Consider the following 15706-nt stretch of genomic DNA (forward strand, 5'->3'; position numbering starts at 1 on the left):
CCAGACCTCATTACAGATGGCTGTGAGCCACCATGTGGTTGCTGGGAATTGAACTCAGGACCTCTGAAAGAGCAGCCAGTGCTCTTAACCACTGAGCCATCTCTCCAGCCCAAGCAGCAAGCAGATTTTTATTTTTTAATTGATTAATTTTTTTTTTAAGACAGGCTCTCACTATATAGCCTTGACCCATTAGGAACTTGCTTTGTAAACCATGCTGTCCTGCCTGCCTCTGCCTCCCAAGTGCTGATTTTTAAATGACAAAGATTTTTTTGGGAGATGAAACAAAACCTGTGTCTAACTTTGTATACAGCATTGGGTGTGGTGAACCACCACCTGTAGTCCCAGCAGGCAGAGGCAGGGGGATGTAGGTTTAAAATGAACCCGGGCTATAGAGTGAGTTCCAGGACAGCATCAACCCTAAATTAGGTCGAGCTCAGGCTTGGGTGCAAACTGGGAGTAGGGCAGTAGAGGAAGAAGCTGAAGAGGAGAGGCCAATTTTGTGGCCTATCGCCCTTACATCAGTGCAGTTAGGAAGCTGTTCTCAGCTCAGTGCCTCATGGAAAATACCCTTCTCTGCCCAGCCCAAAAGGCCTCTGGCTTCATGACCCAGGCAGGTGCAGCACTCTCTTCTGCTGTTTCATGAAGTCTTGAACTAGTGGTGCTTCTTGAGTACTTTTTGAGCTTCATTCTGAATCCCTCTGCACCAAGTGGTAGAAGGGTCGACACCCTCTGAGCTCTCTGCTCAGGCCTCCGTCTTCACTCAAATGCCTCTTCCTTAAGACTCCATCAAACTCGGCATCCAGACCTTCACAGAGGGCTGGTGGGGCGCCCCCAAGTTTTTTTTTTTCTTTCATGAGAAAAGAAGGTGGCGGGAGGTGGTCCTATGGGGGAGGGAGACCAGGCCAAGTACCCAAAGTGATTTCATGGGAACAGGGCACTGCACCACTAGGGGAGTGTTAGCAGGCTGAGCAGAGGGCCTATGGAATGCTTCACTGAGTAACAGGCATGCCCATAAAAATACCGTAGCTACCAGGGCTGCAATCTGCCATCTGGGCCCTAGGCCTTCCTTGCCCCCAGGCTTCAGCTAGCTGGACTTAGTTTGGAATTCCAGCCCCCTCCACTTTGCCTCGCTTGGGAGGTCACAGCCATGAGCCTGGGAGGGGGCGCCACTGGGAAGAGCTCCATCTTTCCAGAAGCTTTTTTCCTCAAAGAACTATAAGTGGAAGTAGAGAGGGCAGGAAAGGTCACGAAGAGGCCAATCCTGAGGACAAAGAAATTAGGCACTAAGCATGCTGGAAGTGGGAGTAGGGGGTTGCAGGTCTAAGAATGCCCTCTCTGCGACCTTTTTCTTCTGGGCTACGCTGGGGCCCGACGTTTGGTAGGTAGGGACTGTGGCTGTGCGGGAACGTGCCCTGCCACATCTCCTTCACAGGCTGGGGACTCAGGTTCACGCGCACATCCTTGAAAGACCCTGGCCTCGCGTCCTGGATGAGCAGGGGTTTGAAGAACTGCCCGAGGTTATGGGTTTCTGCACTGCACTAAGGGCATGGAGACGTTCAAACGCCTGACCAGGGCGCGGCACGCACCTAATTGTGTACGAGTTCCCATCACTGGCCAGCGCCCTCCATGGCTAAGTGGAGGCGGGGCAATCTGGTTCACAGCCTGGATCCTCTCCTCACTGCCCAGCCCAGGGATCCCAAGAATATTCCTGCCAACGATTCCCAGTCCAAGGCTCCAGGGCGGCGGGGATCCCCGATGGTGAGGTTGGGGTTACTCTGGTCTCTGGGGTTCAGGATTACGGAGCTCCTGGATAAAGATCCCGAGGGGGTCCTAATCACGCGCGGGGCTCTGCGGCTGGGTTCCGAGGAAACAAGGAGCGAGGGTGTGGCGAGGCGGGGCCTGCTGGCCTGCTGCGGGGGAGGTGATCTCACTCCCCCTCCTTTCTCCCCCCCCCACGCGCTCCTCTTCCCCTCCCCTCCCTTCCACGCACGCCGCCCCGCCCGCCGCTGCCTCCGCAGCAGCAGCAGTAGCAGCATCCGCGTCGGCAGCGGAATCACGGAGGCGCTGGGTGTTGAGTCCGAGGCCGGCGTGCGTAGGGGCTAGGCTGGCAACCCAAGCGGCGCAGGTAAGGCGGGCTGGTTTGTCCCCTTGGCCGCAGCAGCGACCATTCTACGTTCCAGATATAACCCTGCCTCTGGCAGAGGTACAAGCGGGTTTTGTACTGGCCTCGGTAGAGGGCAGGGAAGCTGGAACCCCACCCATACTAGGCACCGGGCTCTGGGCACTGCAGTCTGGAGTGGGATAGGGCAAAGTGGCTAGGTGCCAGAGCCGGACAGGTGAGGAGTAACTGGGCGGCACCTCAAAAGCAGGCTTAGGGAAGGGCACAAGGGTAGTCAGACAGGTTCTGTATGGGCAGGTGGGGCTGAAGTTGGCATATCCCTATGGGTGTGTGCGTGTGTGAGGAAAGCAATGTGAACCCAGCAAAATGTCCCTCTAACCTAGTCGACCGTCGTGGGGTGTGGCTCTGGGCGTGGCTGCTCCTCATACCCCCCCCATTTAAGGTCCTGTTTGCTGGAATAACCCAGTGTCTAGCAGGGTGTGAGAGACACTGAGCAAAGCTCCTGTCAGTGGGGGAAAGAGAGGGAAGAGGAGGGCTGGGCGCTGCCTGCTCCTCTGCCCCAAGGTGGGGAGGGGGCTTTGTTCTTCACCTCCTCCTTTCCAAATTCCTGTTGGGAATCCCCTCAAATGATATGCAAAGCCAGTCTCCTCTCAGGTGCAGCAGGGAACCTCTTCCCTTAGGTTCTTTGGCCAATAAAGGCTAGGAGAGGAGAGATGTGCCTCTGGGTACATATGGGTGTTGACCATGGGTCCATCAGGTAGGAATAGAGAAAAAGGGTCTCATTGGCTCAGGACCAGGGACTTCTAGAAGCAAGGTGCCTAGGACCCTTTTCTGTAGAGACTGCAGCAATTTTGGCCATTGCCATATCTTGCAGTCTCTGTTTAATTATCGGAGGGGAGAGCTTTCCATACCCTATTTATTCCCTTCTGCCTGGTTCAGAGTTTCATTGATTTACAAGTATTGTAAAGAACAGCAGGTATAACCCACTGTCCCTGACCTATTATGTAGAACCTCTACCCATCATTGCCTGTCTCAAGGAGGCAGGAACACTATCTGTCTTGGGGCCTGACTCAAGATGACTTGATCCAGTAGTAGGGTTTGCTGGCAGCCCAATGTTATCTCTGCTGACTCACATGGCCCTTATGGTGAATAAGATCCAACAGGCTTTCTTCCCTAATTTACAGTCTTTTAGTAGGGTGGCTAGGGTGGGGCCTGCCCAGGGCCTCTCACCTCTGATGGGCTCCTTGCTGCCAGATGGTGGGATTGCAAAACCTAGCCTCTCATCTAGCTCAACATCTATGTAGCGCTGTATACATGTTTACTGTCAGGCACCAAGCCTTCAGTCACTCTCAAGTGTCTGTGGCCACATGGTGAGTTGGTGCTAGGGCTGCAACTGGGAACTCCCCACTTCTCTGCTTCCTTGTCCTATCCCAATACCTCCCATTCTCTATTAGTTTGTGTATATAATCCCCAAACCAATACATCTTGTTACAGTACATTTTAAATACAAAGGAAAAACGTATTAAAATACATTTGAAATAGACACAGGAGAACAAAAGAAATTAGGAATTGCTGGTGATCTGATTACTAGGGAGAGGGAAACACGTTCAGTATTCAATACAGCACAGCCTTCCTGGATTGCTACCACGTATTCCCAAGAGCCCCCCCCCCCAGTGCCCAGTCCCTAGTCTTCTGCAGAACACCATGGCACAAGGTAGCCAGGCATGGGGTTTATTCACAGAATGACTGCCTAGGAACTTAGCGACAAAGGGCAGGTAGCCATTTGCTAGACAGGTTCACACTGCTGAGTGTCTGCTTGGACTAGACTGCACATGAAAGTAACCAGTCACCAATACCATCCTTGTCCCTATGAAATATAAATTCACTTTTTTTCTTTTTGTTCCACGATAATTTGAAGGGGAAATGGAAGACTGTGTGAAGTAAGGCCAGCAGACAAGGGAGCCCTGCTATGCTCTCCATTTGGCCTCCCCCAAGTCTGTACTCTTTCTTTTGCTGAGGAATAGGCACTTTCCATGGGAAGCACTTGGCCGTGATTGGCTAGGAAGTGTGAAGGGGACAGATGAGTGTGCTATATTGGCTGTTACCCAGATCAATTACTTGAGACAATCAGACCCTTACCTATTTTGAGCTTCAGCCCCCATCGCTTCCATTCTTTCCAATTTTTATTTGCATTTTGGGGTTTTTTGTTTGGTTTGGTTTGGTTTTTCGAGAGAGGGTTTCTCTGTGTAGCCCTGGCTGTCCTGGAACTCTCTGTAGCCCAGGCTGGCTTCGAACTCAGAGATCCGCCTGCCTCTGCCTCTCAATTTCTTTCTTTCTTTTCTTTTTTTTTGAGACAAGGTTTCACTCTGTAACTCTAACTGATCTAGTACTCAATATGTAGCTAAGGCTGATCTCAAGCTCACAGTAATGCTCCTGCCTCAGCCTTCTTGTGCCGTGACACCAAACTTGATCTTCAGCAGTGGTGGGTCACTGATATATTCAAGGTCTCTTTCAAAGCAAATAGTCCCTAGTACCACCCAAAATTGCAACAACTAGGTGCTCCTCAGGTCTGAGAGGGTGACATGACCTTTCAGAATGACCTAGCCCAATGATCCTATCACTGCCAGTAGCTCCAAGACCACGTGTGTTCAGGTTATAGAGTAGAACTGAGGCCCCATGCAGAGAACTGCCAGGCCTCCCTTTGTGGACAAGGCGTGAGGGAGTACCCTGTAGTTCAGGCACTGGGAATGGGACTGAACTCCAGGACTAGTATCCCAACCGGAAGCATCTTTGCCCTGTCACCTGCTCCCATAATGGGGAAGGCAGGGCTTGGGTCCCTGTCTGGGGCCAACTAGAATGGACCCTCAGTGGACCCACCCATTAAACCCTATAACCTTTCCGTTGCCATTTGTTCTAATCTGGTCATCTCTTCTGCTCTCCCAAGCTCCTTGCTGCCACCCTGTCATCCTCTCATTAGACCATTCTTTCTCATTTGCCAATGGAGGAGAGGAGATGCAGCCCTCTCCTTCCCTCCTCTCTTCTGTCTTCCTCCCTGCCTTTGCCTGCCCACTTCCTTTTCCAGTTGGTTCTCCTTGCTCTATCTGATTGCCATTTTGTTAATCTGGTATTTCTTTGCTTCACTCCCTACTTCCCCTAAAGTGTTGTTCTCTTTCAGGAGCTCCTGATGACTGTGAGCTTGGCACTGAGTTGCCAGACCCAGTAATAGGGGTGACCCTTAGTGTACCTTAATTGTCTTCGTGCCCATAAATTGGGCTAGACACCCCCATATCACCTTGTCTGACCTGGAGGGTAGAGAGAAGCATCTGATTACCATCCTGCCTGCTTCCCTAGTATCAACAGGGTCTTTGTGGCTTCCTAAAGGCTGTGGTTGAAGGGAGAGGGAGGAGTCAGAGGAGGGCGGGGAGTTCTTTCACCAGGGGAAGGATCTGCTCTGCTGGCTTTTCTGGAAGCTTTTCTTTGTCCACTATCCCCCACCCAAGACCCCAGAATCTTGCCTCAGCTTTTCCAGATTGAAAAGCTACAAGGCCATTTGGTCTGCATTCAGCAGTTTGTGCTAGTCCCTGGCTCCTAAACCCAGCAGGGGCAGCTGCATAAGCCAGGGATTGGGTGGGGCAGGAAGGTAACAGAATATGCACTTGTACATAAGGAACTTTGGAGCCTGTCAGTCTCAGTTTTGGTCTAAAAATGAGGCTTGAAGGATGAGGACTGTCTCTTTAGGAGTGCCCTCATTCCTCAGAAATCCAGTCTAAAGCATACAGTGCCAGGCAAAAATGGGATGGGGGAAAGGTAGACCTAGTCTGGAGGTTTGCATGGAGGAGTTCGGTTGCTGGGAAGCTTTGGGCCTGTGTGTACATGTTCTAGTCTTTTTATTTGCATGTGTGAGGCTCATGTATCTGGCCACATGTGTTTATTTGTGTAACTTCCATTAGTCTTGTTTGCCTGCATGGGACTCCTATTTGGCTGTCTGTGAACATTTGTATATTTCTATGCATGTTCTTGAGAGAAAGTGTGCACACATACACATTCTCTTGTGTCCCTAACAAGATCTACATTGGGAGAGTGGGATGGGGTGGTGGCTGGCAGATGCAGCACTGGTTCTTGTTGGGGGCAAAGCCTTTGATCCGGCCAGGCTTTGGTCTCAGTAGAAGGGGCTATTCCCTTGGGCCCCTCCCCAGATGGCTTCGTTCATGCCTGAGGAATGCTCAGGCCACAGGGAGGACAGAAGCACCATTGTCCACTCCTAGGCTTCCTGTGCCTCTTCTTCCCTTTAACCCTTTGGGAATAGAAGCCCCAAGGGTCTGCTGGGGCCTGGCAGTGTCTGAGACATTTCCAGGAGTCATTCTGGAACCGGAGACAAGTAGCTGCTGCTCCATTCACCACATTTTACTCAGATGGATTGCCTACTTGTTTGGTGGCCCCTCAACCAAGGAGTGGATCCATATAGTCTCTGGCCTGGCCCCTGAAGCCCCTCAGTGAGTCTCATCCTATCTGACCCATGAAACCCAGAGCAAGGAGAACCCTGATACCCCCTGCTACTTCATAGCTCTGCCTCCAGCACTTCGGAAGGCTGGATTTTGGTCTCTATCACCCATACAGAAACAGAGCCATTGCTGTTCCTGAGCTCTAGCTGGAGAGAGGGACCTTTTGTGAGCCTTTGGCTGCAAGGCAGGTAACAGCAAGCTGAGATTCCAGCTATCAGAAAGAGGACAAGGAGCCGGGCGGTAGTGGCGCACGCCTTTAATCCCAGCATTTGGGAGGCAGAGGCAGGCGGATCTCTGTGAGTTCGAGACCAGCCTGGTCTACAAGAGCTAGCTCCAGGATAGGCTCCAAAACCACAGAGAAACCCTGTCTCGAAAAACCAAAAAAAAAAAAAAAAAAAAAAAAAAAGGACAAGGAAATCCATGGGACTTCAGGCTAAGAGGAAGCCAAGTGGAGGGGCAGATAGGTTGTTTGGGGGTTAGGCCTGCTCCCTGAAGGCATGCTGTTGCTTACATGGCACTTCCTCATCTCCTACATTTGCCTAGCAAATAGGCTCTTCCCTGTGAGACAGAATGGCTTGGAGGCCATTCTTGACCAGGCCTCTCTCTGGTTCTCGAGGATTCAGACAGGAACAAATTAGGATGATAGAGGAGCTTTTGACAGCTTCAGGAGCCTCTACACTGTTTCAAACTCCACCCTTTCTGAGTACCTATGGCAACTCTGCACACAGTTCATCTTTGGATCTCAGTTTTGTCGCATGTCAAATGGAGCTAATGAAATGAATCTGTGGGAAAGTGCTTAGAAGAATCCCTGGTAGGTGGTAAGTGTTATGAGTTTACTTAAGAAAATGGAGCTGATATACATCATGGTTGAGGGAGTGTAGGGTGGGACCAGCCAATGATGAGGATCCTCTCTCCCTTCCTCACAAAGGGTTAACCTCCATCTGCTCCCTTCCCATCATTTAAGGAGAATGGTCCTTAACAGGTGAGCCTTAGTTGCCTTGGAGACGGGCACCTCAGGTAGGATGAGGGGGCTGGGATAAGAAAGATTGGCTGGATGGGGTATACTCTTTCCAGTCCCCTTAGGGAAGATGTAGGACAGAGTCTAAGACTTTTGGGCTTCCAGGTACCCATGCAGGCTCCCTCAAGTCTTTTTTTTAAATATTTATTTATTTATTTATTTATTTATTTATTTATTTATTATGTATACAATATTCTGTCTGTATGCCTGCAGGCCAGAAGAGGGCGCCAGACCTCTTTACAGATGGTTGTGAGCCACCATGTGGTTGCTGGGAATTGAACTCAGGACCTTTGGAAGAGCAGGCACTGCTCTTAACCACTGAGCCATCTCTCCAGCCCCCTCCCTCAAGTCTTTATGTATTCTGATTATCTAAATAACCCAGAAGGTTACAAGAAGACTTCCCCCACTTTTGCTGTCAGACTCCATCACCATAGAAACCCACAGCCAAAGCCTACGGGGTGGGGGTGCTTAAAGTGGCATAGTGCATAGGGTTTAGGTGACACCTATACCTTCATGTCCATATTGATGAGTTACCAAAACTCTCCTACTTCCTCCCAGGCCTGAGGGACAGACTTGCCACCCATTCTGACTCTGACATAGTACCGAGAACACTGAGTCCCCAGGACGGCTCCCATTCTGGCCTGATCCCATTCCTCTAGAAACAGAGTAAGAGGCTTAGATGTTATTTGCTCCACCTTTGAAAGACCCTTTTGTTTCTTCTCCTTTGGGAAAGACTGGCAATGGCAGTCCAAGAGTGGTTAGGAGTGTGCTTAAAGTGCTTTTGCATAGCATCCTTGGAGTGTGTGTGTGTGTGTGTGTGTGTGTGTGTGTGTGTGTGTGTGGCTGAGTGTGTGTGAGGGTGTATGCTCAGGATTCAGTCAGGTTATATGACCTCACAGGCCTCCCCCTGTCAACTGGCTTGGCCAACCATGCAGTGGTGTAGACAAGTGGGCTCCCCACAGGACTCAGGGCACAGAGCAGCTAAGGTAAGGGCAGAGGTGAGGCTTCTCGGGAGCTGTTTCTGAGCCCTGCCTTGTGTGCCTCCTGGACTTGTCCCTCCCAATGATTGCTGTACCCTTTCTCTTCCTTGCTCATATGAGATTTGCTTCAAGGTAGTTAGAATGATGGGTGTATACTCACCTTTGTCTTACACTCCACAACACGGTGATAGGTGTACATGGTGATAGATATACATGATTGGTATACATACACACACGCACACACACACACACACACACACACACACACACACACACTGTTGTGCCTATGATTTTTGTGTGCACCTTCCCCAGCCAGGCAGCTGCCTATTCTGCACTGGCATGTGCTCAGCAGCAATCTTAGAAGGATCCACTGAGCTCTTGGGGGCTTCTCTCCCTCATAGCCCTTCTCCACCTGTTCTCTGGCACATGTGCATTAGCCAACAGGGAATCATTTATCTTGTCTTATGACTGTCCTGCCCCAGTGCCACAAGTGGGCAGGGGCTTTCCACTGTCACTGTGGTGCTTTGCTGTCTCTCTGGCCTCAGTGCTCAGTATCTCTACTCTCTCAGGCCTGCTCTTACACTCAGCTTGACCTCCAAGCACAGAAGGCCCCCGCTCCACTGACCCAGACTCATTGTCCCTCCTTCCCTGCCCCTTGCCTGGCACCATCTTCCCTCAGAGACTGGGACCACTGCAGAAGATGGTCCTTCTGCACACAGGTGTACACACCTATCCCTCTTGTCTCTCTGCCATTTCTCAGCAGTTATTTTTGCACCTGTCTGTCACCCTTTGTATTCCTTTTACCTCTTTTTTTCCCCTGTCCCCAATGCCCAGGTCTCTGTTTCCATATTTCTCCAGCTTGTGTATCTCTTGGCTATCTAGTCTTCTAACAGCTGTCTTTGTCATCTGTTACCATCCCCCTAACCCTGCTTCTCAGACTCTCCTGCTCCCTCCTGCCTCTTTCTCACTTTGTCTGTCACCCTTGGCAGGCTGGGCCTTGGCTCCATCTGTGGAACACTTACCATCCCCTTTGCCCTCCATCGTGCTGATGGGGGGTCAGGGCCTGCTGAGCTAACAACCTTAGCTTTCTCTATAATTGCCTGAGGAATGATGAGAGATCAGAGACACAGCAGCAATAGGAAGGGAGACAGGAGAGCCTCTTCCCATCTGTCAAAGGCTTCTCAGTCTTCTGGCTCCTTTCTGCCTGCCTCTGAGTACCCAGCATAGTGGCAAGAGAGATGACAAATACTAGAAGACATAAAAATAAATTGAATGTGTGGGTATTAGGATGAATCTAGGATGGGGCACATGCAAGGGCAACTCCATATTCCCAGCCCCTGCTCCTCACTTTGCATGTATACCAAACCCCATTCTGGGATTGAAGATTTGGAAGAAAAATGATGAAGTAGTTTGATAGAAATCACCAGTTCAATACACAGAGCATCAAAGCATCCTCCTAGACAGGACAGTCCTTTGAGCTTCCCTTGCTCCAGTCCTCAAGCCCCTCCACCTCAGACCAGGGCTTATAGTTCCCAAGGTTGTTGTTTGATCCCTTGCTCTCTGATCTGAGTCTCCTACTGCTTCCTACAAGCCTTGAAGTCAAGGCTAAGGCTGCCTGGGGCTGCCTTGCCCTGCTAGCACTGGCTTTGTTGGGGGAGGTGTCGGTAAAACAAAACCACTGTTCTCTTCCATTCTGGGCCCCAGCTCAGCTCAGCTCTTGCAGGTTTGGACTATTTTCCACTTCCCAGTGTTTAAGTCATTCCCTTGGCCTCCAGACCAGCCCTATTGACCCACCCTGGTGCTCTGCCACCTTCACCAGCTTTGGAGGGCAAAGCTACAAGCTGACTGCTGCTCTCAGATTACTCCCTTGTGTGAAATTGATTTGTGACTCCTAGCTGTCCTAATGGAGTTCAGATGCCTTAACATGGCATTCCAGGACTCTTGACCTATCTTTTGGGTATTCTAATTTTTCTTTTATATTTATTAATTTATATGTGTTTATGCCATGATACTTACTTGAAAATCAGAGAACAATTTATGGGAATCAATTCTCTCCTTCCATTCTCTGTGTTGCAGGGGTCAAACTCATATCATCAGGCTTTATCTGACAAGCATATTTACTCACAGAACCATCTTGTAAGTCCTCCTTACTGGCTTTTTACATTTGAGTGTTCTAATAAGGTGCTCTACTTTGATAAGATTCCGGTTAGATGGATTTGTTGAGAGCATCCAGATTGGAGTTCAGGGCCTCTAGCTCAGTCACCCAGCACTGCATGCTCATCTGTTCAACACCCTTGCCTCTATTATGTCAGTCCAAGTGGCCTGTTTTCTTAGTCATCTGTTTCCTCTCCTGATCCTTTTCTTGGAACTCCAGTCTCTGGGCCCCACTGTGTCCATGGAAACACACTTGGAATAACTTTCTCTTGAAGTGGATGCATCTAGCAGTTGAACTCTGAAGATAAAAAAAAAAGAACCAGGTGTTGAGACTACCAGACATGAGAGATCTTAGAAACACTGTTTTGGAAATACCCCAAAGCTTTTCATGGCCCTGCCTTGACCCTGGCCTAGAACATGTAGCAGTAGGGAGGCCATAACTCCCACTATTGACCTCTGGGGGCTGAAGAGAAGCAAGGAAATGCTTTCTTCTCTTTCTCCAGGCTTCATCCCTCATCCTCACTTCCTTTTCTTGAGTCTGTTCTATGAAATACAGCTATCTTGGGCCCATTTCCACTTTTCCTATCCTGTTTCCCAAGCTTCCAGCTTGTAGGCACAAACAGCTCTCAGGGGTCAGCTCTTCTTTTGTTTTGTATGAAATGGCATAAATAGGATAATGTATACACATCACTCTTTGCAATATTTTTCACCATGAGGACTTGACTTTATTATTACTTTGTCTGTTTGGTTGGTTGGTTGGTTGATTGTTTGGTTTTTCAAGTCAGAGTTTCTCCATGTAAGAACCCTGGCTGTCCTGGAACTTGCTTTGTAGACTAGGCTGGCCTTGAACTCCACCTGCCTTTGACTCCTGAGGGCTGGGATTAAAGGCATGTGCCACCACTGCCCAGTTCATTCAGCTCTTGGAAAGATAACAATAAAATTACAAGCAAAGTTCTTTACACACGTGTGTGAGCTAGGTAGGAGTCATAGGGATTCATAGTCTACGAGTACTTTCAGACACACGAAAAGCTAGTAGCTACACATGGATTCCTTCAGACACAAACAAACAACATATGCTTGTGAATGCACACACATAACTACATAAATACTCCCCACATGCAGATCTGCATCCACACACATGTCCTTGGACACCTGCTCACAGGTGTATCAAGACACACATGGCTATTGGTACCCACAGAGGGGTTAATTGTGGCAACAAATTGATACTGGAGAGGCAGCTGGCAGGAAAGCACAGACCAAGAGAAAGGAACAAAAGGGAATCTGGAATCCTAACCAAGGTGGTCTCTTACAGGTTTCACCTTCCAGGGTAGAATTGCTGTGTAAAGAGGGGAAAGGAGGAAAAGTGGGGGAAGGTTTCCATCTGGGGGTGGGACTGAGGGAGGGGCCAAGATCTGGGCTTTGCCCAGATGTTAGTCATTAATGGCTGCGCCATCATTCTTCCTCTCTCCTCCCCCACCTTCCCTCCTCCCTTCTCTCAGTGCCCCCCACTGTCAGCAGCTACCTACTGTAAGTCAACCACTAACCCCCTTCCCTTCGGCGGGAGGGTGAGTGGACTCCAACCAGTTGTGCTGCATCGAGCTGCCCCGGTACTAGGAAGATGGTCGTGGCGCTGTGGTACGTGTGGCCTCTCCTCTTCTGCAGCCCCTGCCTGCTCATAGAGATTCCTGACGAATGTGAGTAGCTGGAGGAAGTTTCGGCACCTCCTCCCACTGCTGTGCTGAGCCCTTCTTTATCTTTTGCCTCTTCACTTTCTCCCCATTTTTAGCCCTCACTCCTTTAGCATAGGGTGGACAAGAGGTACTCAGGACACTGTTTACCTTTAGAAGGACCAGGAGGAAAGCGTGGGGCATGTCAGCACCGTGGACAGGGACATGCATGCTTCCAGCACCACGGACAGCAGACAGCTCTCCTTTTTTCTTTCTTTTTTTAAGAATGCACATCCCTTCCTAGCCTACTCTCTTCTGCTTCCATTCCCTCCAAACACACCCCAGGGGATGAGGCAGCGAGGAGAATGGGCAGTACTAAGATCTCAGTTCTTTCTCATCTTGGGCCCTGGGTATCCTTATCTCTTAACTGAGACAAGAAAAGACACCTTTAAAACATCAGGGCCTGACTCAACTGCCATCTGAATTCTTTTTGGTGTGTAATTATTTGGTGGAAGCAATGGAAAGGGCTGGAACGGGTGTCTATGATGCTTGGGGGATATCACAGGTAAGTGGAGCCTAGCTGTAGAATGAGACTAAGCTTTTGGGTTGGCTTGTGTATTTGTGTGTATATAATGTATGTATTTTGACTGACCAGATGACTGTTGCTGGAGATTATTTTAATTTCCTATTTGAGTAAGTTTGTGAGTCACTTTAACTTATTTAGAGGTCAAGTTTGTGGAAATGTTGAGGTATTTGCCTGTAACGTTTCATTGTAGTGGGCTGAATATATGGGTGCATGTTCTCAGATGAGTAGTAGTTTTGCTACGATGGAATTTTCTCCTAAGTTTCAGCAAGAGTTGTTTTCACACTGCTCTAAGTGGTTGTCATCCTGTAGGAAAGAACCATATATGATATACCATATATGATGGCGTTTATGCATATTGAGTTGCCAGACTTTAATCCCTGCCCACTTTGTCATCTTTGTCTCTGAGTCTGGACATAAAGAGAGACAAGCTCTGGAGCAGGGGTGGGGAAGAATGTGCCGAGAATGGGATAGGAGCCAAGCGAGGTGAGCTTTGGAGGAGGTGAAAAGACACTGGCGGCACAGAGATTGAGGCTATTCCCTTAGACATCTACTTATCCACCAGAGTTGCTTAGGGACTTATAAGTGTGGTTGGAAATATGAGCCAGACACTTGATCCCATTAGATTCAGAGATGTAAATGGAACGGGGCACAGCAATAGAAACACACACAAGTGAAGATTTACACTTAAAGGAGCAGTCGTCTGCACAGACATGGGGGACTATATACACAACCCAGCACTGAGATGTAAGCACAGCCAGACAAGTATGCATGTGTGCTCTAGGAAGGCCCTAATACATACACCAGCAGACACGGGACATGCACATTCCAGACATCCACGCCTGTGCCAGACCCCAACTTTTGCACATTCACTGACATATAGTGGTCCTTCTTCCCTCTCTGCCTTTCACTTGTCTTTCAAGGTCTGCCTCCTAATCTGAAGTGCCAAGGCCTTATGCTGAGTATCAACCTACCCTGCTGCCAGATGGACTGGTTCATCTTGCCTGGATGTGTCTTTGTGTGGTGGGGGCAGGGATAATTTAGAAAAAGTGGCAGTGAGGACAAACAGCTAAGCCAAGAGATCACAGCAGCTCGATAAGGCTGCCCTGAGCAATGAACAGCCCTTGGTACTGACCCTGATACGATACAGCAGGCAACCGTGTTGCCTCCCTATTGAGACCTACCACCCATCTTTCCTTCCCCAGCCTCTCCAGCCCCCTTTGTCTCTCTTCTTGTTTCTTTCACTTAGTTGATTCCCCTCATCCTGTCACTGCTGTCAGTCTCTTGCTCTCAAATTGGCTCCTCCCCAGCTCATAGACCTCTGTGGTGTTCCTAGGGAGATCTTTTTTTTCTCTTCTGGGAGCCTTATGCTGAAATTGGAGTCTTTTGTGCTTTCAGAGCCAGCCCACTGTACCTATTCCCCTTCTCCCCTCCCTCGATTCCCCTTCTGCTCAGTAGAGTCCTGGGCTTGGGGCAGCTCCTTTGCCCTAGGGAGCTCGGTGGCCTCCTGGGAGGAAGGATGGAGAGAAAGAGCACTGGCACAGGTCCTGCGGGTTGTGGAGACTCAGATGCTGGCAGGACCTTTGGGGAGGGCTTGAGGAGGAGGGGCGCCAGGCTCTGAAGGCTGGGCTTTCCTAATTGAAAACACTGAACTGCACTAATTGGATTAGGAGGGAAGTGGGCTGGAGCGGGGAGGGTGCCAGCTGCCAGGCTGTCTGCCTCCAAACCTTCCAAGGCATCTTGGAAGGTTAGTTTTGTGGGCCTTACCCAACCTTGGCAGGGACTATAATAGCAGTCTTTTGTTTTTGTTTGTTTGGTAGGTTGGTGTTTTGAGACAGGGATTCTCTGTGTAGCTCTGGCTGTCCTGAAACTAGTTCTTGTAGACCAGGCTGGCCTCTAACTCACAAAGATCCACTGGTCTCTGCCTCCTGAGGGCTGAGGTTAAAAGCGTGTGCCACCACTGCCTGAGCACTCTTTACTAAAGGCAAAAGTTCTGTATTTCTGAACCTACAGATCCTGGGACTCCATCTGGTGGAATCTTTTTTCTTGGACATTGTGCCATCTAGAGATTCTGTCCAGTGACCCCTGAGCTTTACCTGCCATTGCTCAGCCCAGCCTGTACCCTCTTATTACCACCACCATAACCCTTCCACTTCTCTTCTCCATGGGAGTCTGCTCCAGCTTGCTTCTCCTGCCATTGGACCCTATTGTGACTGTTCTCAGCATTTCTCTCCCTTCTCTCCCTTGCTGTCTGGATTCTCAGATAAAGGACACCACGGTAAGTTGAGGAGTGGGAGTATGTATTTGAAGGTCACAGAGAGAGGAGGAGGAGGGGCCTTGGGTTGAGCTAGCACACCTCTGTCCTGCACTTTGTCACTTTGCTTTCTTTTAGTGCTGTGAGTGGGTGTGGTTGGGGGCTTTTTCTGGCTCAGATCCCTTGTCCCTTGTCCCTTAACTCAGTCCAGAAGCTCCTCTTGGCTTCTTCTCTCACCTGAGTTTAGCATCTTTGCTCTCTCTGCTTCTGCTGGAATTTCTGCCACTCTCACACTGCTTCTGTCTATTGCTGTCTCTCTGGTGCCATGTCTTTCCACTAGGAATTGTTCTTCTGTGTCAGTTTTTTGTTTGTTTGTTTGTTTGTTTGTTTGGTGTGTGTGTGTGTGTGTGTTAGTGTGTGTGTGGGGGG

The 15706-nt window shown here is 49.6% G+C and overlaps 1 protein-coding gene and 1 pseudogene across 3 annotated transcripts in view; one reads left to right on the forward strand and one right to left on the reverse strand.

Moving 5' to 3' along the window:
* LOC101986840 overlaps positions 1-8818 on the reverse strand; it is an 18773-nt pseudogene extending 9955 nt beyond the window's left edge.
* Positions 1737-15706, forward strand: part of L1cam (L1 cell adhesion molecule) — a 26519-nt gene continuing 12549 nt past the window's right edge. Inside the window, exons 1-4 of one of the 3 annotated variants that reach the window (XM_026778329.1) lie at positions 2009-2125; positions 8198-8305; positions 12273-12467; positions 15287-15301. In XM_026778329.1, the coding sequence (XP_026634130.1) occupies positions 12392-12467; positions 15287-15301 (91 nt within the window). In that variant the 5' untranslated portion in view covers positions 2009-2125; positions 8198-8305; positions 12273-12391. Of the gene's footprint in view, positions 1759-2008; positions 2126-8197; positions 8306-12272; positions 12468-15286; positions 15302-15706 lie in introns of those variants that run through there. The other 2 variants (XM_026778330.1, XM_026778327.1) reach the window with 2 other exon arrangements.

This window comes from Microtus ochrogaster, unplaced genomic scaffold (genome assembly GCF_000317375.1).
Source record: "Microtus ochrogaster isolate Prairie Vole_2 unplaced genomic scaffold, MicOch1.0 UNK129, whole genome shotgun sequence".
Lineage (NCBI taxonomy): Eukaryota > Metazoa > Chordata > Mammalia > Rodentia > Cricetidae > Microtus > Microtus ochrogaster.